Consider the following 25,207-nt stretch of genomic DNA (forward strand, 5'->3'; position numbering starts at 1 on the left):
AGTGTATGCCACGTCACCCCTCTTGAAAGAATTGTAATCGCCCTTGATTACGCGTGCAAAATAGACACAAGACAAAAACTTGCTGAGTAGACGGTGACTCTATGTACCCATGCACCAGACTGCACACATCTAGCACTTGCACAAGGACGATAGCCACTGAACATTTAGATCACATTTCCATCGAGGGTTCTATATACAAATCATGATCATTGTAACATATTAAGCAATTGCATCCAATTCTTTCATGGATGTCTTGATCCACTAGATCTTGTCACTATTGATTCATATCTTTTCTCATGTTTCAAACATGCCAACGACTATCCCAACCTAGACATTATATTTACAAAGTATGCATTTCACAAATCAAACAGTTAGTTCACATTGAATGCAGAGGTGCAAACATTCAATCTAGTCATTTCATCTAGTCCAGAATTCTTGATGCACCTAGATCTCTGTGTAGCCATCTAATTCTTTCGTCGAAACTCTTGATGCACTAGCAGCAGTATCCAGTCATCTCATCGAGATAGACGGATGCGGGGCCTCTTTTCCGTGCACTTACGAAAGTGTTGACTAATGAGGGCTTTGGGTCGCTAGTTTTTGATGGTTGTTCCTTTTCAGGGTGACTTGTAAAAGCTAGGTCACAATGACTTTAAATATGTCGCATTGTTGAGCTATTGTGCGCTGAGAGTTTGCAAATACCCAAACGCTCTCTGTGGTAGTTGTATATGTGAAGATAAATCAATAAAGGAGTATTGCAAGGCTCTCCTACCTTAGGGGCAACTGTAGAGAATGCTAGTGATGAACCAATGAAATCAGACACATGTGAGGTCACCTTGAGGAGGTGAGCGTGGGTGGTTGTTCTTACAAGTGTGTGGCCAGGTCCCTAGATGTTGGCCCCATCCAGGGGCTGTTGTCGGATGGTGGCTATGGTGGGGTGGTTAGCCCGAGCCCAAGGCTAACACCACCGTGAAACGCTCAAGGCCGAAATATTTCCCCTCAAAACGTGCTGTTTTGTTGTGAAATGTTTCAATCTAATGAGTTGTGGGGCTGAAACATTCGTATATGGATTTTGGAGTGCAATGAAACGTTGGGCAGAAACATTCATAGATGGATTTTGAAAGGCCCCAAAACCTTACATATGGTTACTTGTCGGTAGCGAAACGGCACATGCTTCACTCAATCATCGAAATTTTTTAAGGCTCAAAACATTTCTCTTGTTCGGACTTGCTGAAACATGCTCCATGGTCACCATGCGCCCGACACGTGTTCAAAGGGATTTTAAGAGTGGATTTCTTATGAATTTACACCACTTCAGCTCAAGGATCGTGCAAGAGAATTGTCTCAAGTCAGAGAAGCAGGAAGAATGGAAAGTAGGCAGTCTATGGATGAGGAACAGCTACCATTAGAGATTTCAGTAGTCCAAAACCCACTTCAAAGACATGACCCCTTTCTCATTGTAGTCACATTATGCACATGGTTTATATTCCAGATCATATGGCGTAAACACAAGTACTTCTTAATGAAGTCCTTAGATGATGTCTTGAGGCTCTCAAGGAGGCTTTAAAATGGTTAGATATGAGTCTGCTATTGCTGTTTATATATTACACTTGGCAATTATCTGTAGGGAAGAAATGCATGCAATTCTTTTTGGAAAAGGTTTCGTTTGTCTGTGCAAACTTGTGCTGTGGTTTGTTTGTGTGCGTTGAGGTGGCATAATTGGAAATGCATGATTCTGTATGAGAAATCATCATTCTAAGTGGGGTTTTCTTTTGTGACATCAGGAAAAAAATTGGAAGCACTAGGGGTTATGAATGGTGCCCAGCAACGCTTTGAAGAGAAACATCCTTGGGGTTTGCAGGTTCCATTGATTTGCTCAGATGGTGCCATTGTAGCATATTCATGGAAGAGACAAATCGCTGGTCAAGCAGCAGCCTCAGCAGTCGAAAGAACAAGGTATTTGTACAGTAGCTGCAATGTTTTTGTGGTTGCGTGTGTGAGAATCCCTGATAGTTATTGGTACTTGAAAGGCTGGCATTGAAGGCCTTCACAGATAAAAAAAGGAGGTTCTTTCAGCGCTACGGTGGTCCTGGTGCTGAAGAAGGGAATATTATGGGCCATGCTGATAAGAGAGCCAAATGTTGGGGTGGAGAAAATGATAGTAGCTCACAAAGCTCTCCTCTTCTGGATCTTCTAAAGCTATGGCAGGCTGCTGAAGGATCAGGAATGATAATCTCAGCATTTAGCCGATTAGAATGGGCCAAACACAAGTCAGCATCTGCGCTTCAGAAGAGGAAGCTCCACACGGTGTATAGTCCATCAGACTCTGGTGCTAAGCCTGGTTTGGATGCATCCTCAATAGAGAATGTTGCCATTCTGGAAGTGACTGTGCCTGCGGTATTTAAAGCTGTTGTCTTGTTGTTTCCTTCGGGTAGTGTAACACCAGATGCTGTCTCATTATTTTCTGCCGATGAGGTAATTAATTTTGCTCACAAAACCGGATGTATCTGAAAAAGCTTCTGAGATGATTGTAAAGCATTTCTGGCTAGCAGGTTTGCAACAATGCTCACATGGGAAGCTCATCGACTCATGCTGTATTCCGGCGAGTTTCTGTAAGTAGCTACCCAGACAGCAAGAAGTTTATGTAAGGCTAATTGTACAGACTAATTACCTAGTTTTCCGCTTTGTACATGCAGGAATGTGCCACAAGTGCATTGCATTTCTTTACTCAGGCTGCTGCTTCATCAAGGGCATCCCCATTATACTTCCTTCTGGTACAATCCTTGAAATTGAGTAGTCGGGTGTAATCTGTCTTTTCATTTGTGTCTGTAACTTGTCTGTTGTACCTTGACCAACTATAGCATGTCTAATATTCTTTCATCCAAAGTATCACAGAAGAGTGTCGTGGTAGTAGCCAGCCCACCGTGAAGACCAACCTGAGCAGGAGCAGAGTCCAGAGACAGCATGTGGGACTGCTGCCCAGAAAACGGGGTATGCTGATGTGGCATCCGTATGATTCTGACAAGGCAGCTATACGGTGTGTTGACATGGCAATTTTGCCTATGCAAGGTTCTGTTAGCGTCGAGCGTGAGTTTTGGGCCAGAGTTGCTTTTAGAGGCCATGTTGTAAGAAGCAGATTGCTCTAGTTGCTTTTGGGCCGCAAGGCTTTTACATAAGAAGCTGGGGCGCCAAGTTTTGATTGATTATTTTCGAGTGGGCTCACAGAACAATTGTAACCGTGACTTTTAGCTAATCTAAAAAGGAATATCATGGGGATGTTATAATTGGGGCATGTCTTAAAACACAAGAGCATGGATGCTGTTGAAGTCGACTTGGTAGATCACTAGAAGCGGACCGGCATGGTCCATAAGCTCTTGCATGGTGGTTACTTGTTAGGAAAGACAATACTCTTGTAACAGGGAAGGCATTACAATAGTGTATCTCGCACCCTAATACTCCTAGGTTAATTTTTTGAAGAAAGAAACTGGTAGATAGACATCCCAGAATCTTTGATTGTAGTCGTCTAAAGTCACGGTGGAAATCATCTTTAAACTACCCCACTTTACTATACGTTGCACCTCAAAGAGAGTTGTGAGTAGGTACGAGCAAAAGTATTTTTGAAAGCTTTTCATGTCCTTGGAGCGTGAGGCTTTGTGAACAAAGAAATCCACCATTGCATACTGTTGTCCTTGAGGAAAGGGGTTGCATGAAAAATCTTGAATTCTTCCATATAATTCCAAACAAATAAATGCTCTCAAATTGTCACGTGCACATCTATGATCTAAAACTATGTGGATGTGGACAAGCTAACTCCTACTTGTAGGGAATCCGATTGACGCAGGGAATGGCTCGTTGGATTCCTCTATTCTAAAACTACATGCATGTCATGCCAGATCCCCACCGTAGTGTAATAACATCCGTCAAAACGCGTGTACAAACCATTTATGCAAGAGGGTTCCAAAACTGGAAAATTGGCTCTTAAAGTCGATGAAGCATGTCCACATGGCACATAGGGCCATTCTCTTCCAATTGGACATGCCATCACTTTGTGACTTTCCCCCCTCTTGAAAGAATTGTAATATCCCTTGATTACACCTGCAAAAATAGCCAAAGGACATAAACTTTCTTCAATAGACATTGACTCTATGTACTCATGCACCAGACTCTACTAATCCAACACTTCTACAAAGACATCAGTCATTGAACAATCACATTTTTGTCAAGGGTCTCTGATCATTGTAACCATTTAGCAATCACATTTAGATCGTGTTGATCTTTTAACGGATGTCTTGATCTACTAAATCTTGTTACTATCAGATTCGTATCTTTTCTTGTGGAGATGGTTATGGGTAAAGGTCACGTGCACGCTGCAGTTGAGCCACGTGTACAAGCTTTTTCTACAGTCTAGCGCCAGTCTTAGTTTAGCTTAGTACCTACCCTGGCACTTTGTGAGCCTCTAGCAGGATGTGCATGTTCAGGCAAGTCATAGTTGCATACCCTCTCTTGCACAATACATCATATCAGCATATAGGTGTGAACAGTTTCTTAAGTCATTAATAATAAGTGACATTTTCAAGCATTGATTTATCAAGGTCGTGGGGCTGAAGGAGAGATACTGCTCGACCCAGCATGATGGGGGTATATGAGTGGCATGGGGGGTTACCTCCTAAGAAAAGAACAAGGACCAGCAGTGGTACTGCAACACAAGTACCAGCTATACCTGGCGTTTTCAGCCAGCCCTTCAGCATTTTCACCCTCAGGCATCACAAGTAGCAGATCAGCCCTTCAGTGTTTTTGCTTCTTTGTCAGCGTTTCCACCATTCAGCCAGCGTTTGCAGCCCTACAGGACCAGCATTTTTCAGCATCTGTACCATTGATTTCAGCCATCACTTTTCATCTTTCATTGCCAGCGTTTCCACCATTCAACCAGCATTTTCAGCCCTACAGGACCAACGTTTTTCAGCATCAGTACCATCGATTTCAGCCATCACTTTTCAGCTTTTATTGCCATTAGTTTGCAGATCTCAGTTAGCACTAGAATGGTAACAGGACACTTTTATGTCCTTGGACACTTTTGTGTCATGTTAAGTGACCATTTTGCTTGAATTATTTGAAGAGTATGAAAATGAATTTCTAGGTGCTATATATCCACAAAGTTGCCTTATGAGCTGAAAAAAACTTAGCATTTTTTTTTTGAGTATCGATCTCACCATTAACCTTACTCTTGCACAACATTTTTGAACCTAAACAGTGTGAAAAAACGGGTCCTGTTTTTGGCTTTTTTTCAATTTTTGGCAACTATACCACTCTAAACTTCATGTTTGTGAGGTTTAGATGGCTAGAGGTTAGGCCTTCATAGTTCTCAACATGTTTTGATGCTTGTAGGGAGAGCTAAGTGTTAAAATTGAAAGTTATGACCAATTTACAAGAATTGCATAATCCTGTTTTTTGGCCAAAATTAGCACTTTTATGATTTTTTAGGTGGCTTTCTTGATATCCAAATTCAATTTTGATTGTGTAAGTGTAATGTATAACATAAAGCTAATCTTCCTTGAGTTTTGGGGGACCTAATATGCTATATAGCATAGTGTATGATGATGGTTGAGTTTTTTGATTGTTGAAGAATACGATACATTTTAGAGTAGAAAGTATAACTTTCTCAATATTGCTAGTTTCTTAGGCCAATTGTGTGTATTTTGTAGGTAGTAACCATATCTAATCATAGACTACAAACTTGGATAGATATTATGTAGTTTCTATGGGTTTCTAGAGGTCATAATGTTAAACCCAGTTTTTTCATGTTTGTTGTATTTAGCACTTTATCATTGCCCCTAAGGTTCCAATTGTAAGAGATCCATTATCCTTTTGACATGCTCCATGGCTCCTTTTGAATCCAAAGGCCCAAAGGGAATTAAGAAAACATGTATATAGTATCTGTATTGAGCGTGACTATAGAAACTTTGATGATAGGTCCGTAGAATGGCAAAAATGCAACTTTTTTGTACCTATTTTTTTTGCCCAAAAAAAAATTAGTGAGGTAAAAACAACCATATGTTTTGGTCACCAACCCATTGAAGTTAACGAGGCATTTTATCTCATGTCCTACAAAAATCCCCACTCTTATTTATATGCAATCAAATGCACTGATCCATCAACTTTGGAGGCTTGTAGTGACCAAGGGATGAGAAAAATTACAAGTTTCTCATTTTTTCCATATGTAGTAGTTATTGAACTATAAGCTCATGAAAGGATTTTTCAAAATGAGTGGATCTACTATGGTTTTGGAATTTTTTCCCAAAACCCTGAAAGGACACTTTTATGTCCTGTTAGGTTACCATTCTAGTGTTAGAGAATCATTAGAGTCTCAGCATCCAGTCTTTAGTCTCATAGTACCAAGCATCCACAACAAGTACCCATCGGCATCTTAGCATCTCAGCATTTAGGACCATTGTATCAACGTTGTGCAAGTAATAAAAGCAAGTACTTGCTCTGGCAACAGAGCAAGGGGGCCCTTGAGGGTGGTTGGGACCCGACATGCTGTGTCGTCTCTCTTTTCTACCCAAGCGAAGCCAAATGAGCTACAAGAGCGCCCAAGTGCCTTGCCTCCGCGGGTGTACTTGTTTTCCGTGCATTTGCAAAAGTAGACTTGTGACCCAAATAGCAAGGGTAGTCTGCTGATCTTTAGAATAATAAAGCATCTGCCGAGCACACGCATCAACCTACTATTGACGTTGCATCTCCATTCGATCATACGTCTTGGGTCAGGGTGGCCTGTACTCTTCTTCTAAATCAACAGAAGGTGGCCGTTGTTATTTGAATCTTCTGTGTTCTGATGTGACTTTGAGTTGTCAGGTCGGTTGTTCTGATCCTTGCAGGATTCGTCGACTTAATCCATGTATGTCGCGATAGAAGGGATTGGATTCTTCGTAGAAGGAGAATCGATTGAGCTCTAATACAACTCTAACAAACTTGGACACCAAGCCCGAAATCTGGCACGACACACGAGAAATCACTTAAATTCACTTCACAAACTTTATCACGCTTTAATAGAGACGACACGGCCCGGTGTAGTTCTGTGCCTAGAGGTATTGGCCCCAAAGTCTAGCGCCCCTTTCGGTATTTATTTTTCTATTAATATTAATACTTGAGCAAAGTACAAAGTGAGGTTCTTCTTTGCTCAGTGCTCCCAACAAAACTTAGGGAAGAGAGCCCCTAAGTACATATTTATAGGCTCTAGGCCTTCTCAAAAGCAATTACATGAAAAGCTTTAGTCTCAAAAGCATTTGGCCCAAAAGCTAGCGCTCCAATGTTGCCGGCGCAAATTGCGGATTTCTGTATAGCTTGCCATGTTAGCCAGCTAGCGCGTTTTGCGGGCGTGCGTACAACGAGCAACGTCGGCAGTCGCAGGCGATTTAGTTACTTTGTAGTTTCTAGTGTCCTAAAGGGTCCCATCGGACAGATACCCTATAGGTTGGAACAACTCAAAGTCTATTAGCTTCCGGGCGGACGGCCACATCATCATTATGTGACATGATGATTCCGCTCTATTGCATCTCTCCCCCCTTTTGAATATATGATTGTAATGTCCAGCTCAAGGGCTTCTCATTTGTATGTACAGTTGTGGGGATTCTATACTCGTTTGCCGAGGCAAGAGCCTCTTGCATAGGTACGGAATTAGCTAACTGCTAATTCAAAGCAGGTACGCACGCTTACAGTGTAATTAGGATGATTTCTCTCGTCTAAATTATGGAGCAAGTACCTCTGGAAGTGTGGGAGCTCGAGAGCTACCCACAGGAGCGATCGGCACGCGAATCCGAGCGCATAAAAGAGAATTACAGCTTGCTGTAATTTTGTTCCAGGTTTAGGGTTTTGGTCAATTTTGACGCCTAAATGAGGAGCTTCGGGGAAGCTAGGGAACTATGAAACATGTGTTTTGGTGCATTTTAGAGGCCAAAAACAGAGAACTCAGCGTGCTGTAATTTCTCGCCAGGTCTCAGCATGTAAGTGCATGGGAAATCGCCGTTTACTTTGGTTTTTATCTGTGGAGACTTCTACTGCCATTATGTCACTGAAATTGGGCTAGAGTAGGGAAATTTCAGCCCCATAAAAATGGGACAGCGTGCAATAAGAATAAAGAAATTCCGAAAGGGATGCTGGGTGTCATTGTCTACTTGGGAGCACTCTAGCTACCAATTCGCGAATTGTTTTGAAGTGGTGACTTTTGGTTACAGGTAAGTTACTTTGTGTTGTATAGTGGAAAGTGTACGGGTGAAAGCTAAAGAAGCCTTATTATAGTCGACCGTTCTGGCCCCGTTCCCATTCTGGCCCCCTCCTCCCAGTTCCCACCGTTCCCGTTCCCCGTTCCTGTTCCGAGTAACTACAATTTGTTTCCAATTAATCAAAATGTAGGTTGCAACTCCCGAGTGCTCTTTTCCTTTGAGAACCTCACAGGCTCCAAAGTACATCTTTGTGATAACTAGCACAGAGTTGAGATTCTTATAAAGGCCCTTGTGCTTTAAAAGCACGGCCCAAAAGCATTACAAAGTCAACTCTCATCCAAACGCAGTACGGTTTTGCTTTGAAAAGGTTTAAAAACCATGCTTTTTGCCTTTTTTTTTTTTTGGTGTTTCAAAGAACTCTAAAAATCTCTTCAACCATTGAGAATTCGACAATGCTGTAGAAATCAAAGTAGAATCTTTGGACGAGCCCTTTGCATTGTTGTGAACGGAATTCAATTTCAACAATCTTGAAAATTCAGGGCTTGCAGCAACAAATTAGGGTTTTGACCAATTTAGGGCTTTTGTAGGTTTATAGTTTCATGGATGTTAGTTTCTAAGCAAAAACCCTAATTTTGTGACAAGAACCATGGCATGTAGAATAATGTCTACATGCAACCCATAAGGAAAAGTCCAAGACTTCATGGTAGTCTTGAATGCGAAGGTTGACTGGCATGACCCTTGGGTAAGACTTTTTGCATATCGGACGATTTGTGGAAGGGGTCTTGAGCTTAAGATCCTGTACCACATGAGAAGAAATAAAATTATAAGGAGAGCTATTCTCAAATCAAACCTTTATGGCTTGGTCATTGACTTGTTCTTTATTTCATACCAATGAAGAAGACAGTGAAGGCTATCATGTATGCCTTAGTCTATTGTTTTAGATAGAGACCCGGGTTTACCAACTTGTTTTGGAGAGCAATGTGTGAGAATGTGAGTACTATGCTCAAATTCTCTTCGTCGTTTCATCCACAGACCGAGGGACAATAAGAGAGATTACCAACTCGGTGGTATAATAGTTGTTGAAATGCTATATCTATGAAAGTAAGTCTCAGTGGAAGAAGTATTTGTCATTGGTGGAGTTTTCTTTACAACAACACTGCTCACATTTTGACGGGGAAGGCACCATTTAAGATCCTAGAGGGTGGTAAAAAGGATCCTACTATTTTGAGCACCATAGACAACATATTTTACGCAGGTCACTTTGTATAGCTGTGCCTAGATTAAAGAGGCTTTGCAATGTCTCAACAACAGAATGAGAAGGCGGCAGACAAGCATCGTCACGACTGATCGTTGAAGTAAGATGATCGGGTGCTTCTGACATTTGAGAAGGTACCCCGTAGAAAGAAGGTTGACAGGCTTTTCCTTAAGCTAAGTATGCAATACTATGGGCCCATTCAGAATTGTGAAAAGGTCAGTGATGTGTCCTTGAGACTAACGTTGCCAGATACTTGAAAGATGGACAATGCTTTTCATGTGAATCTATTGAGACCTTCCAAGGGTGAAGTGCTAGAGGAGCAACCGAAGGTAGAAGAAGCTGAGGAGATTATTATACTTGAGCGGATCCTAGCACCCAAAGAAGGAAAGTGGGGGGTAAGCTGGTCGATAGATATTTCGCCAAGCTCAAGAATTATCCAACTTTAAAGTGTGTGTGTGGGGGGGGTGAGGAGAGCGGCCGGGAGTAAGATGATCGGGTGCTTCTGACATTTGAGAAGGTACCCCGTAGAAAGAAGGTTGACAGGCTTTTCCTTAAGCTAAGTATGCAATACTATGGGCCCATTCAGAATTGTGAAAAGGTCAGTGATGTGTCCTTGAGACTAACGTTGCCAGATACTTGAAAGATGGACAATGCTTTTCATGTGAATCTATTGAGACCTTCCAAGCGTGAAGTGCTAGAGGAGCAACCGAAGGTAGAAGAAGCTGAGGAGATTATTATACTTGAGCGGATCCTAGCACCCAAAGAAGGAAAGTGGGGGGTAAGCTGGTCGATAGATATTTCGCCAAGCTCAAGAATTATCCAACTTTAAAGTGTGTGTGTGTGGGGGGTGAGGGGAGCGGCCAGGAGTACCCAACTTGACTCCTAAAACAAAACAAAACAAAAAATGCACATCTAACCCCCACATGCAAATAGGGTTAGATGTGCACTTGACATCCCCCCCTTTTTATGGTGAGGTATTGGTATCGAACTGCATGACTTCCTTGTAGTCGGCCAACAACTTTGGGTAATTTGTAAAGAAATCGTCGCTCCACTTTGCCTCGTGGGTTCCTCAATCCTTGAAGTTCAAAAATTGCTGTCGTGCTTGTTTCTTTGAGCCATGGTGAAAACGATACAACAAAATCTGCTCCGTCTCCATGAATTCAGCTTCGTCTACAATCTTGATTTCGTTCTCTTTAGAAATCTCCTTTGGGGGATATTTTGTTAACCCGCTTATAGGAGAGGGGATCTAGCCCAGACGCCGTCGGGATGGGCGTCCAGTGTCCGGGCAAACGTAGTGAGAACCTGGTCAGTGTGGTGGGCCATTATTATAAAAGGGAGGCCAAGGCCTCATTTGCAGTTATCGACCCCCACTGGCAGAGTGCCAGTAGTTAGCCCGTGAGGCTAGGAGTGCGCAAGGTCACCTCGAGGAGGTGAGGCGGGGTGGTATGGGACGCTCGGTCTTACAGGTGTACGCCTACGTCCTCGGACGTTGGTCCCAGCACGGGGGAGCTATCGGATCATGAACGGAACGCAGAGAGTGGATCTCCCGCTACACGGACTGTCTACAGACACACGTCGGATGAACCACCTGGGAGATCCACTCTTTGCGTTTGTTTCATGGTATCAGAGCTGGCTTGGCTACAGAATGGACTGTGTGCACACCTATGGACTGGTTCAGTCGGATAATATCTGTTTCATGCAAGTTTTGATGAAATAACTGCTTAATTGATTATTTTTGTCACGTGACACATCCAACCCTATGTGTCCGTGGACAAGCTACAACATGATCAGGGTTCAGTTCAGTCAAGCCAGTCTAGATTTAGAAGTGATCTGGCACTTTTGTGAGTCTGTTCGTAGACCGTGCATGTCCAAACACTTAGTGTAGATGCATATTCTCTGGTTGCACAGAGCATGATCATAAGCATTCCCATCAGAATCCATCAGAATCCTTCAGGGGAATTTTCGAGTGCATTTAACCTATTTTCCCTATTTTTGACATTTTTCACTTATTAATTTAAGTGACTTTTGTTGGAAAGTAGGTAGGGCAAATTGAGTAAGTTTGTATAGAAGCAAATCTAGGCTAGCACTAATTGGCAGAAGAGGCAGCAGGAGCACCTTGCTCAACAGACAACTTCTCAGCAAGACCAACCCCCGCGACAACTCTGGCGTTTTCTCTCAACAGAAGGCCTAGCGTTTTTGCACCAGATCAGCCAGCGTTTTTGCAGTTGCAGATTCCCGACGACAGTAGACAACAGATCAGCCCTAGCGTTAGCAGATTCCCACAACAACACAACGGATTCCTAGCGTTAGCAGATTTCCCCGCAAGGTCAGTTTGCAGCCCTAGCGTTTCTGGTTTGCAGATCAACCTCAGCGTTTTTGTAGATCATTGCGACAGAATCAGCCATAGGACCAGTGTTTTCAGTTTTCAGGCCTTAGACACAGCAGAACAACCCCCAAACCTCATAGATCTCACCTTCCCGCAACAGATCCTCGCGGCATGGTCAGATTCCGCAAGGTTTACAGATTCAGCCCAGAAAACGCAGATTGCAGCATCTGCGTTTTCAGTGCGTCGTCATTGCATCGTCGTCATCGCCGTCGTCACCGACATAGAGTCAGAATTCAGCATATAAAGATTTGCAGATTTCAGCCCTTAGCATTTTCAGATTTCAGCCCATCTCGTCGTCGTCCTTACCGTCGTCGACATCGTCGGCTAGTCCAAAGCATTGTAGAGATTTGTGCAATCATAAGGAGACCGCTCTCGCCATAGAGAGTGGGGCCTTCGAAGGAGGGTTTTACAACGTCTCTGCTGTCGTATTCTTCTTTCTCTATCTCTCTGTCTCATACATTTCCATTCACAGTGTCCATTCACTTTATTTGTGTCCATTGCACTCTCTCACTAAAGGAACGGAAGGCTCTCCCTTCTATAAGAAGAAGCCTATGATATGGGTTGACTTTTGTGTGAAAGTTAAGAAGGATTTCGCCAAAATGGATTCTTTGAAAGATTACGCCAAATTGCAGAGTCTTTGGATGAAGGCTCTGTCTTTTGATAAGTATACGGCAACTTTCAAAGAAGCGCTCACCTTCTACAAGGTGGATTCCATGCACGCTGTGCACATGTACCTGCTAGGATTACATGAAGATTACCATTGGGTCTTAATCAAGGACAAAGCCTCGATTGACGTCGAGGATGCAGTGGCAAAGGCTAGGACGTTCCATTTGATAAATGGAGCGAACTATGAGAAGAAAAGAACTTCAGACCATCAATTCGGCGAGGGCGCTTCGAGGAAGCGCCCCCGATTCCAGCAAAAGTTCAAATCACCGTCGAGATCTTCCTAGGAGAAGAAGAAAGCCAAAAGTGCTTCAATTGTTGATGCAGTGTAGAATGGGGACTTGCTTCGGATGTGGCCAGACATTTCACCAAATCAAGGATTGCCCCAAGAAGAAGACAAAGAAACTGCAAGGTCGTCCTTCAGTTCAGCTTCACGAGATCTCAGGTAACTCTGATGTCATTCAAGTTGAAATCCATCATTTAGCGCACAGTTCATGCACAAATTGTACGTTTATCACCAAAGTGTTTGATAAGCACGATCTTCTCCGTTTCCCTGGGAAGATCAATGGTCATGACGTGACCGTACTCCTTGATAATGGAAGCTCACACAATTTTGTGGATGCAAATTGGTGTATAAACTGAGCGTGCAGACGCGGGACAGTGACCATGAGTATCGCGTGAAGATGGCTCGTGCTGAGGATACAGATGTATGGAATCGGATGGTTCCAGATTTGTTGCTCGAGCTAGTTGATTACAAAGAGAACCTGGATTTCCACATCATGCGCCTGGATAGAGCACATGTTATTTTAGGAATTCCATGGTTTTATGATAAACAAGACTAATAGACTAGGTACATCACTCTCTTGTTTTTGTTAAGCAGGACATGCCTCATGTATCTGTGTCGCTTTGTAATCAGATTTTTGTGAATAATGGTTTTGCAATACCAGTTGTGACTGCCTTGGAAATGTATAAAGATACAAAGTCTTCTGATGTTGACTTATATCAATGTGTACCATCTGCTTGGTTTGATTCATTAGTGCTTGGTACTTCCGTCACTGAATTTCGTAAAAATGTTTCATGTTCTTCTGTTGAACTTGGGGATTTTGACGAAGCCAACCGAATCCGAGAAATCATGACTGATTTCAAGGATGTTTTCCTTGATGATCTACCTCCTGGCTTGCCGCCTTCAAGAGGAGTAGATCATGGCATTGAGTCGGTGGCTGGTAGTCAGCCCTTCTCAAAGCAACCCTATTGGTTTAGTTAAACCGAGGAGGGCGAGATTTAACAGGAGCTGAAAGATTATCTCGATAGAGGTTTTGTTCGACCAAGTAAATCCCCTTGGGGAGTGCTAGTGTTACTTTCTCGAAAGAAGGATAACACTATGCGCTCCCGCGTAGATTACAAGGGGTTGAATAAGGTTACTGTCAAGAACAAGTATCCGCTTCCGCGTATGGACGATCTGATAGATTGGCTCCATGGAGCGTTGTATTTTACGAAGATAGACCTGCGATCAGGCTATCATCAGATACGGATCAAACTAGAAGATGTTTCCAAGACGGGTTTCCATACGCGTACGGTCAGTATGAGTTTTTGGTCTTGCCTTTTGGTTTGACCTATGCTCCAGCTACGTTTCAGCAGATGATGAATGATCTACTGAGACCATTTTTAGGAAACTTCGTTGTTGTATTTCTCGATGACATCTTGATCTACAGCCGAAGTTTGTCTGAGCACTTAGCGCATATACGCGCTGTTCTCGAGGTACTGAGAACTGAGAAGCTTTATGCTAAGGATTCTAAGTGTGAATTCTTTAAGAAAGAGCTTTTGTACTTGGGTCACATCATTACTCACGATGGAATTCGCATCGACCCTGAAAAGTTGGATAAAGTGCGAAATTGGCCCATTCTGAAGAATGTGCGTCTAGTCCTTCTTAGGTTTTACAGGATTCTTTTGCAGATTTATCAAGGATTACTCTAGAGTTGCTGCTTCGCTTACGTAACTTTTAAAAGAGGGGTGAAAGGGCCGAAGACTTCGGGTCCTCACCGTAAAGGTAACCCCCTTGTTGTGTGGAATGAGCATCTCGACGAGAGCTTTCAGACACTTGGTGACTACTGCGCCAATATTGCATATTGTGGATCCTAGCAAACTGTTTGTAGTTGAATCGGATGCTAGTGATTATGCCGTTGGTGCGGTGTTATACCAGGATGGACGTCTTGTTGCGTTTGAAAGTAAGAAACTTTTTGACGCTGAGATGCTTTATCCAACGTATGAGAAGAAGCTTTACACCGCAGTCCACGCCTTGAGGAAATGGCGACACTACTTGTATGGCTCTACATTTGTTGCATGGACAGATCATCATTCTTTGCGCTATGTCTGTGATCAAGGTGATTTCAGAGGTCGAAAGGCTAGATGGATTGAGCTTATGCAAGAGTTTGACTTTGAGATCCGTTATAGAAAAGGATCCAGCAATCGAGTTGTCGATGCACTCAGCAGGATTCCTGAGGTTAATGCCTTGTCTATGGCTAAAATCTCGACGGATTTCTGTCTCTCCGTGTCGTTCCGATAGCCATTTTGACAAGATATGGAACGAGGTTGAAGCGGGGCATGACTTGTGTACAGGCTTGGGTGGTCCGGAGACCCAAGTGAGTCGTGCCGGAGAGGCGAGATAGTGACAATATTCGATTAGAGGTGGACTATTGTTCAGAAATGGAAAAGTCTGCGTGTCGGAAATCGATGAGGTTAGACAAAGGATTTTGTTCAAATGCCACGATGTTCCTAGCCCTGGGCACCCAGGAATCCAGAGAACTTTAGCTTTGGTCAAGCGATATTTCTATTGGCCAAGGATGCGCTCTTACATAGAGAGCTATGTGAAGAGATGCGCTCAGTGTCAGGTCAATAAGGCAGAGCACCTTAAGAAAGGTGGCCTACTACATCCATTGGAAATCCAAGATGCCAAGTGGCAGAGTATTTCCATGGACTTCATCGTTGGTTTGCCAAATACTAGTCGGAGCAATGACGCCATTTGGGTTGTGGTCTATAGACTCACAAAAATGGCGAAGTTTATACCAACAAAGTCGATAGTAAAAAGCCACGAGTTGGCGGTCTTATTTGTCGACCAGCTTCACAAGTTGTATGGTCTGCCAGAGGATATCGTCAGTGATCGAGATACTAAGTTCATTGGCCGATTTTGGCGAGATGTGTTTGCTCATCCTCAGACGAAGTTGAGTATGTCGTCTTCTGACCATCTTGAGTCCCGACGGACAAATTGAGAGGATGAATCAGACGTTAGAGGACATATCGAGAGCCTTTGCCTCTCACCGACAGTCTGATTGGGAAAGATATCTTCCACAATTAGAGTTTGCCTACAATAGTAGCAAGCATTCTGCTACTGGATTTAGCCCATTCATGCTGATGTATGGATTTGAAGTGCTCGAACTGGCTAAGGATAGTATAAGGACGGCTCGAGATCGAGTCACTACTTATGCTAATCAAAAGAGATCTCCCAGGACTCTAGAGGTGGGACAATGGGTCTATACCCAAGGATTCCAAGACTACGCTAACGAGAAAGCATTATAAGCTTTCAACTAGATATTGTGGTCCATTCTTGGTCACAAAGAAGATTGGCCAAGTTGCCTGTAAATTGGCTCTTCCTTCGGATGTTAAGTGTACATCCAGTGATCCATGTTAGCCACCTTGGAGTAAAATCGGGAAAGCCGACATTGTTGTGCCTATCGAGGAAAATGTATGGCAAGATATGCAAATTGAGTATATTCCTCGAGAACCAGAGGCAGTTTTAGATCATCGTACCCCGTCATTTGCGCCAAAAGGCTTATGACGAGTTCTTAATTAAATGGAAGGGTCAATCTGAAAGGTTTTCTACTTGGGAACCAGCTAGAGCTTTGAAAGCTCAGTATCCCCACTTCATTGATTAGGACATCAATGGTTCTTAATGGGGGAAGTATGTCATGTCCCGCTCATAGGAGAGGGGATCTAGCCTAGACGTTGTCGGGATGGGTGTCCAATGTTGTCCGGACGGACGTAGTGTGAACCCGGCCAGTGTGGCCGGCCATTATTATAAAAGGGAGGCCAAGGCCTCATTTGCAATTATCGACCCCCACTGGCAGAGTGCGAGTGGTTAGCCCATGAGGCTAGGAGTGCGTGAGGTCACCTCGAGGAGGTGAGGCCGGGTGATATGGGATGCTCGGTCTTACAGGTGCATGCCTACGTCCTCGGACACTGGCCCCAGCATGAGGGAGCTGCCGGATGGTGGCTATGGTCGCCGGGTGGTTCGTCCGACGTGTGTTTGTAGACAGTCCATGTAGCCGGGAGATCCACTCTTTGCGTTCGTTTCAGATATCCTTGAAACAACTTCAACCAAGAAATATGGAAAACGTGTTGTGTTAAAGGCCTAAATAACCCCTTTTTGTACATTTTCTTAATATGAACCTGGACACATTTTTTAAAGGTCACTTATAATAAAAGTGGGAAAACCCAAAACTCACTTATTGAGTTTCCCCCAAAAACGTGAGCTCTCTCTCTCTCCCTCTTCGTTCTACTAGCGCTTCCCTTCTGTAGCACAGTGCCTCCACTTCAAGCCTCAAGGCCTGCACATCTTCGCGTGCTCTATCACTTGCACACACCGCCGCGCGCTCATCAACTGGTATCAGAGCCAGATTAGGGTTTCAGAAGCTTTGCGCAGGTGACTGGACAGCAGGCAAAAGGCTTCTCTCGCGTCAAATTTCCGCTTTCATCGCGAAGCCCCTTGCTTCCGGTGTCACCTAGGGTGATTAGGGTTCCCAAAACTGCCTGAAACAGGTTGAAATTAGGTCAAAACAGGTAAAAACCGGAAAACTACAGGTCAAAACAGCAAAATGTAGGTGTTCTAAATCGATTCCCGTGAATGCCCCTTGATTTTCCCACTCAAAACAGGTCCATTTTTTATGCAAATTGATGCGCCAAAACAGTAAATTTGCAGAAAATTCAGAATTGGACTGTTTTCATGTACACAAATTGAGGTTTATGTACGCCTTTTGTGGGTTTATGCAAGTACGCATTGGGGATACTTGTTAATTGCTGAAATTTTCAGCACATTGTATGCAATGTGCGGTACATTGTGATCACTGGAAATTTTCAGATTTTGTGTAGACGCTTTCTGCTGCATTTTTATCCTTTCAAATGGCCTCTACTTCCTCGTCGTCTGATGCCAAGAGCTTGATGGAAATCAAGCGATTTGACGATACAGGTTTCGACCTATGGTAGGACAGGATGCAGGGGATTTTGTTCCTCAAGGATTGTGAGGACGTCCTTTTGGCTGTTAAGCCTGAGGATATGCCGGATGAGGATTGGGCCAAGCTCAACAAGAGGGCAAAGGCCTACATCAAAATGGCTGTGACCGATGACATTCTGGTGGACATAAAGGGCTTGGACAGTGCACATGCAATTTGGCATAAGTTGAAAGCCACTTATGAGAATGCCACCCCTGTGAATCAGGTGCATTTGATGCGCAAACTGGTGAACATGATGCTTGACGAAGCCAAGTCGGCTTCTGAGCACTTAAGTGCTTTCACCAGTGTTATGAGTGAGCTGCAGGATACTGGGCTTCAACCTTTTGATGACAAGTTGAAAGCCATATTTTTGTTGATGACTTTGCCAGACTCTTGGGAAACGCTTGTGGTTTCTTTGAGTAATAGCCCCAACTTCACATACGATGGAGTGCGAGGCTCCATCTTAAATGAGGAAATTAGAGGCAAGTCTAGTGGTGGGGAAGGTGGCAGTTCTGCTTACAATGCGAGAGGCAGAAGTCAAAAGCAAAATACAGGTACCAAGACTCAAAACAGGAGCAAAAGCAAGTCTAGGGATAAGGATGTGACTTGTTATTAGTGTGGCAGAAAAGGCCATAAGAAGCCAGATTGCAGGTATTTCAAGAAAGAGCAAGAAAGAAAGAAGGAATCACAGGAGAAGAAGAAGACAGAGGATAAGAAAGGGGAAAAATCAGCAGGTACCTCCTCCAAGGATTCGGAGACCGTCAATGTATCCTCTAGTGTGGTTATCACAGAGTTATCCGACAGTGAAGAGATATTGGTTGCAGCTTCATGCCCCTCAGATTTTGTTGTAGTAAATGCAGAAGACATGCTTATCTCATGTAGAGATGTCATTGATGCATTGCTAAGTGCAAATGATGGCCTTACACAGTCTTGGATAGTAGACTCGGGTGCCTCATTTCATGTGACTCCATCTGTGGAGTGTTTTGCTTCTTATCATGCAAGCAAGTATGGCAAGGTTTACCTTGGGGATAACCATGCTTGTGACATTGAAGGAATGGGCACTGTGCGCTTGGCATTAAACAATGGCCAAGAGTGTATGCTTAAAGATGTCAGGTATGTACCTCGCGTCAAGAAGAGGTCTATTGTTTGTTGGCCAGATGGATGCACAGGGTTATACAACCATTTTTGCTGGAAGTTCATGGAAGTTTCTTAAGGGATCAATGCTCATTGTCAAGGGATGCAAGAGTGGTACATTGTACTATTTACATGGCAAAGCTTTGCCTGGAAAGTTTCTTGCAGTGGCTGAAGTTGCTTCTCATTTGGAGTTGTGGCACAAAAGACTTGGCCATATGAGCCAGAAGGGACTTGATGTGCTCTCCTCTTTGAAGAGGGTTGATGTAAAGGGCACCAAGTTAGATTTTTGTACTGACTGTTTGTATGGTAAACAAAAGAAGTCTTCTTATTATTCTGGTGTCTCGTACAAAGCTAATGCTCTTGATTTAATTCACTCCGATGTATGTACAATGTCTGTTAAGTCTTTTGGTGGTGCATTATATGTTGTACATTCATTGATGATTGCACTAGGAAAGGCTCGGCATATTTGTTAAAGAATAAGAGTGAGACATTTAATGCATTTAAGAGGTTGCATGCTTTTGTGACCACGCAAAAGGGTAGTAAGCTTAAATGTATGAGATTTGGCAATGGGGGGGAGTACACGTTTGCTGAATTTCAGTGTTATTGCGAAGAATATGGGATTAAAGGGGAGTTGACAGCCCCTTATTATCCATCTTCTAATGGTGTGGCTGAGAGGTATAACCGTACTTTATGTGAGAGAGTGCGTTGCATGTTGTCCACGGCTAATCTCGCTCATGGGTTTTGGGGAGAGGCTTTGAAAACTGTAGCTCATGTATGCAATCGCTCTCCTAACAGTACGTTGAAAAATGACATTCCAGAGGAGGTTTGGTCTGGCAAACCTGCCTCTTATGATCATTTGAGAGTGTTTGGCTGCGAGGCTTTTGTCCATGTTCGTAATGACTTAAGGACAAAGCTAGATGCCAAGTCCATCCAAGGACTCTTCCTAGGTTATGGGGAAGAGGGTGAAATGGGCTACAGGATATGGTTGCCTCAGTTTAAGAGGGTAGTACGCAGCCGAGATGTAGTGTTCAATGAGGCTAAATTACTGAAAAATGCTACATCTTCTGAAATTGACAAGAAATCGGTCAAATTTCAGCCTCTCTTGCCGCCTATTGATGTTGAAAAAGAGCCTCAGGATGCATTACCGCAAGCTGAAAGGATAATCAGCCGGTTAACCTTGAGCCAGAAGAGGTAGGACATGATTTAGATGCTCCAAATGAGGATGGACAGCCACCTGTCATGGCTGAAAATGATTTTCAGCAGCATGAGTATGCTGAAAATGAGTTGCTTCCTGATGTAGAACTTGTGCTTGAGAATGTAGATCATTGGGTACGCAGGTCTACTCGTGTCAGAAGGTTGATACAGCGCTTTGAGCCCTCTTTGCATCATGTTATGTTGACAGATGAGGGAGAGCCTCTTACGTATAAAGAGGCAAAGACATGTGAGTCAAGCAGTAAGTGGGAGCTTGCAATGCAAGAGGAAATGAAATCCTTGTATGCAAATGATACTTGGGATCTTGTGCCATTGCCTAAAGGGAGAAAGGCTCTTCCTAACAAATGGGTATACAAGATTAAGATTGTGGATGAAAAACCCAAGTACAAAGGCAAGATTGGTTGCAAAAGGATATGCACGGAAAGAAGGAATTGATTTTCAAGAAATCTTTTCTCTCGTTGTAAAGCTTACAACTTTACGTGTCCTTTTTGCTCTCGTTGCGGTGCTTGATTTGGAATTGAATCAAATGGATGTAAAGACAGCGTTTTTGACGGTGACATTGAAGAGGACATATACATGAAACAACCTGAAGGTTTTGTAGTTCCTACACGTGAGGAACGTGTATGCAAACTGAAAAGGACTCTGTATGGTTTGAGACAATCATCACGGCAGTGGTATGAGAATTTTGACACTTTTATGCTGTCTCAATGCTTTAAACGCAGCCATGCAGATCATTGTTTGTATACGAAAAGGGATGAAGATGGTAGTCCCATCATACTCGTTCTCTATGTTGATGACATGCTACTTGCCGGGAAACATAAGACTAGTCTTGATGCTCTGAAACGTAAGCTAAATTCAACATTTGCTATGAAGGATTTGGGTGATGCAGAGCATATTTTGGGCATGCGTATTAAAAGAGATAGAAAGCTGAAATTGCTGTTTTTATCTCAAGAAAGGTACATTGCAAAAGTACTTGATAGGTTTAATATGGCTGATGCTAAGCCTCTTGGAGTACCTTTACCTCCATACACTAAGCTTAGCAAAGCAGATTGCCCAAAGGATGAGGTAACATTGAAAGCAATGAAGGGAATCTCTTATGCATCAGCTTATGGTTCTCTTATGTATGCTATGGTTGCCACTCGTCCCGACATTGCTTATGCAATGGGAGTTGTTAGTCGATACATGTCGAATCTTGGCAAAGCGCATTGGGAAGCTGTCAAATGCATTCTTAGATATTTGAAAGGTACACAATCAAAGTGTATCTGTTATAGCAAAAGTGACTTAAAGTTGCAGGGATATTGTGATGCAGACATGGCAGGTGACATGGATACCAGGAAATCTACCAGTGGATATGTATTTGCCATTGCTGGTGGTGCAGTCTCTTGGTGTTCTAGGTTACAGAAAATTGTGGCATTGAGTACTACTGAGGCTGAATATATTTCAGCCACAGAGGCTTCAAAAGAGGCCATTTGGTTGGGCAGACTTGCAAAAGAACTTGGCATGCCTGCTCATACACCCGTGTTGGGTTGTGATAGCCAAAGTACCACTTCATACGACAGGTATTGGAGGATGGTCTAGTCAGCTTGACTAAGATCCATACACGGGATAACCCTGCAGATGTTCTCACCAAGAGTCTTGCTAAGGCTCAACATGAGCATTGCATACAGCTGGTGGGAGTTGGTTAACTTAAAGGTGTCATTTATGCCTTTAAATGGGAGGTTGTTGGGTTAAAGGCCTAAATAATCCCTTTTTGTACATTTTTATACTTTGTCCAGGTTCACATTTTTTAAAGGTCAGTTATAATAAAAGTGGGAAAACCCAAAACTCACTTATTGAGTTTTCCCCAAAAACGTGAGCTCGCTCTCTCTCTCTCTCCCTCTTCGTTCTGCTAGCGCTTTCCTTCTGCAGCACAGTGCCTCCGCTTCAAGCCTCAAGGCCTGCACATTTTCGCGTGCTCTATCACTTGCACACACCGCCGCACGCTCATCAAAACGTTGTGCATTGAGTTAGGCAACCACAATTTCATAGACACATTTTATCTTTTTGATGATTGGAAATGGACCATACATCCTAAAAGACAACTTTTGGACACTTCTTTCCTACTTGCTTAAGACATTGCTTCATGATTCTAAGATAGAAATCCCTTCCTTGATAGTAACATCCTGATGATGCTTATAAGCCGGCCTTGAATAAGATTCCTGAGCCTTGTTTAACGGAAGCTTCACTCTCTTAGTAATTTCGTCCAAGGATTGGATCTCAGCATTGGCATTAGGCAACTCACTGAGCGATCTAGTCAATGAAGACTGGAACAAATGGCCAAATGCTGCCTCATACGGTGTTCTACCAATGGCACTAAAATAGGAGTCATTCATAATAGCTTGTACTAACGGGAGATAATATTCCCATTGAGACTGTTGATCATGCACATATGAGCTTAAGACATCGAAGGCTAGTTGATTGTAAATTTCAGTTTGACCATCAGACTGCGGATGAAATGCAAATGATTAATTCAATTTAGTGCCAAAATTTTCAAAGGGTGCTTGCCAAAAATGTGATGTAAACTAAAACTTAGCGGAATAAGCTCGCTGTTGGCCTCGCCCCCCTCCCCTGCGCACGCACCTGCATCCCCCCTCTCGCCGTCGCTCTCTCCCCCCATCCTCCCTCGTGTTGCCTTGCCTAGCCCGCTGTCTACTCTGTCCGTTGCTAGCTCAGCGTGCAACCTACCCGCCTGGCTCAGCCTCGCGCTCCTGCTTACATCCCCCCCCCTCCCTTCCATCCCACTTCTCAGCTCGCAGGAAGTTGTTTTTACAGTCTACTAGGAGTTTCGCGTCACCATCGCCCTTCTCGATTCAGCAGCAAACACAGAATGGCGGCTTGTGCTCCACCTCAGAGGGACTCTACCGAAGTCCCCTCGCCCACCGCGGAGCCGACCCTTCGACTTGCTCTCTCGCCAGAAGAGCAAGCGAGCTTGATGGCAGAAGTAGAACGCTTGTAAGCCACTTCGGCTGTGTGCAAGATCATAGGCACTCGGCCCAGTCGGAGCGAGGTTCGAGATCTACTTCAGGCCCGCTTCTCTCCGATGTGGGCAAGATCATCGATGTCCAGATCCTTGGGAGAGGGTACTATCGGATAGATTTCGAGTCTCCAGAGATGACGGCCAAGGTGATTTCAATGAGCCCGCTCGGCATCCGAGCAGCTCGAGCCTACTTCAGACGATGGCATCATGGTTTTGACCCTACTACAGATGTGCTTGAGGAGGAGGCTAACTTGTCGATCTCGGTCTGTTTCCCAGGCCTGAGGCGAGAGTACCTCTCTCTCCTCCCTAGGATTGGTTCCATGTTTGAGTCAGTTATGGAGTCTCCGTGCACTGTAGCTTCAGTTGTGGCCAAGGCCGCAAGTTCACCTATTGTGCGAGTTCTTGTTCGAGAGACACACTCCCTCCCCAAGGTGGTACTGTTGCCTCGGGTGAGTGGGGGGATGGATCAGACAAAGTGTGGAGTATTCGGGTCTCATGAATCAGTGTTTCATTTGCAGACAGATGGGCCATTTAGCAAAGGCCTCTCCTCGTAGGAGACCTCGATCTAGCGCATGCGCAGCCTCCCGAGGCTGAGCATGCCCAACACCCAGATACACAGGACGCACAGGCTGGTACCTCGACTGAGACCAACGACCAGACAGCTGACGGTTGGCTGCAGATGCTTGGCCGTCGTCGACAGGGGCGGGCTCGCCCCACTGCTCCCTTTGGTGACCGACCTTCTGGAGCTCAACAGCAATGGGTTCCGATTGGGAACCGTTTTGACCCCCTTCAGCAGGACCCGCCCGAGGAGGTCCCGTCCACTTCAGTTCCTCTGCCTCCACTCCTCCTCGCTCAGACGCTGTCGCTCTGCCTCCCTTGCCTCCCGTCTGTCCTCTCTCCTCGGTGGGGCCCACAGCCTCATCTTTCGACCCCTCCTCCACTCCTCCTCAGACGCAGGGGATTGGACACGGGTCTGTCATGAGGCGACTTCTTGGTAGTGCTTTCGCTACGAGCCGTGTGGTTCGAGAGGACAACCCCGTATGAGGCTGCCTTTTTTCGTGCAGACTTCTCCTTTTGCAGCAGTCCCTAGAGGTTTGACTAGCTTTGATATTCGTAGACGTTGGGACTTCTTTGACTACAGCTTCATACGGTTCTTGGGTGACTCTTCTCCTGACTTAAAGGAGGTTTGCTTTCGAGTCCACGTCCTCTTTCTTGTAGCTAGAGGCATTGAGGCTTTGGACACAGCGGTGTATTTCTCCTTCCCGTTGTGCGGTAGGGATCCCACAGAGTGGACCTTGCACACAGTTCTTGACTGGCTCCAGCTTTAGGCTACTGAGTTCTCACACCACACAGTGGACTTAGGGGTGACAGATCTGGTACAGACACTTTGGCCTCTTGCCAAGCTTAGCGTGACGCCTTCGGATGTAGCGGGTTGCAGACACATTGTGGTACATTTGTTTGCTGACACTCAGAGCCCTCCTTGCTATGTCTTTGTACATGAGGATTCTCGAACAAAGGATGTAGCCCTTCCGGATGCACGCTCGGCTTGGGCCTAGGTGGGACAATGACTCCATTCGCGCTTGTATAGAGAATGCGGATTACTCCCCATCCAAAGATAGCGAGGTTGGCTGCTGTTGCAGCATCTGTTTTCTATCACTGACTCCATGAGTATCATCTCATGGAATGTGCAGGGATTAGGAGGGCCCCAATTTCAGCGTCAGAGAGGTCGGCTGTGTCAGGAGCTTCAGAGATGCCTTGCGGGTGGTGAGATTGACATTCTTATGTTACAGGAGCATCATCTTTGTGAGAGCCGCATTAGACGGTGTGGTCAGATTTTATGTGGTCGCTATGAGACGTTTTGGTCAGCTGCATTTGGACCTGGAGGCATCCAGTAAAGGGTATGTATGACTATTGCCGATTCTTTGCAGCAGGCCATTGTGGGTAGAGGTATTATTGTATTGGGCAGAGCTCAGTTGATTACTATGCGAGTTCAGGGTTGCCTTATGGGTTTCGTGAACATTTATGCGCCCAATGTGGCAAGTGCATGGGTAGAGTTTTGGTCTC

General features: G+C 44.3%; 1 protein-coding gene across 1 annotated transcript in view; it reads left to right on the plus strand.

Annotated features, from left to right (window-relative positions):
- LOC147442381 (mediator of RNA polymerase II transcription subunit) overlaps positions 1-25,207 on the plus strand; it is a 105,935-nt gene that overhangs the window by 75,123 nt on the left and 5,605 nt on the right. The window contains exons 2-5 of the mRNA XM_086528577.1: positions 1,782-1,953; positions 2,028-2,472; positions 2,550-2,609; positions 2,694-2,771. Of these exons, the coding sequence (XP_086384703.1) occupies positions 1,782-1,953; positions 2,028-2,472; positions 2,550-2,609; positions 2,694-2,771 (755 nt within the window). The remainder of the gene's footprint in view (positions 1-1,781; positions 1,954-2,027; positions 2,473-2,549; positions 2,610-2,693; positions 2,772-25,207) is intronic.

This window comes from Adiantum capillus-veneris, chromosome 14 (genome assembly GCF_014529385.1).
Source record: "Adiantum capillus-veneris isolate H3 chromosome 14, ASM1452938v2, whole genome shotgun sequence".
Lineage (NCBI taxonomy): Eukaryota > Viridiplantae > Streptophyta > Polypodiopsida > Polypodiales > Pteridaceae > Adiantum > Adiantum capillus-veneris.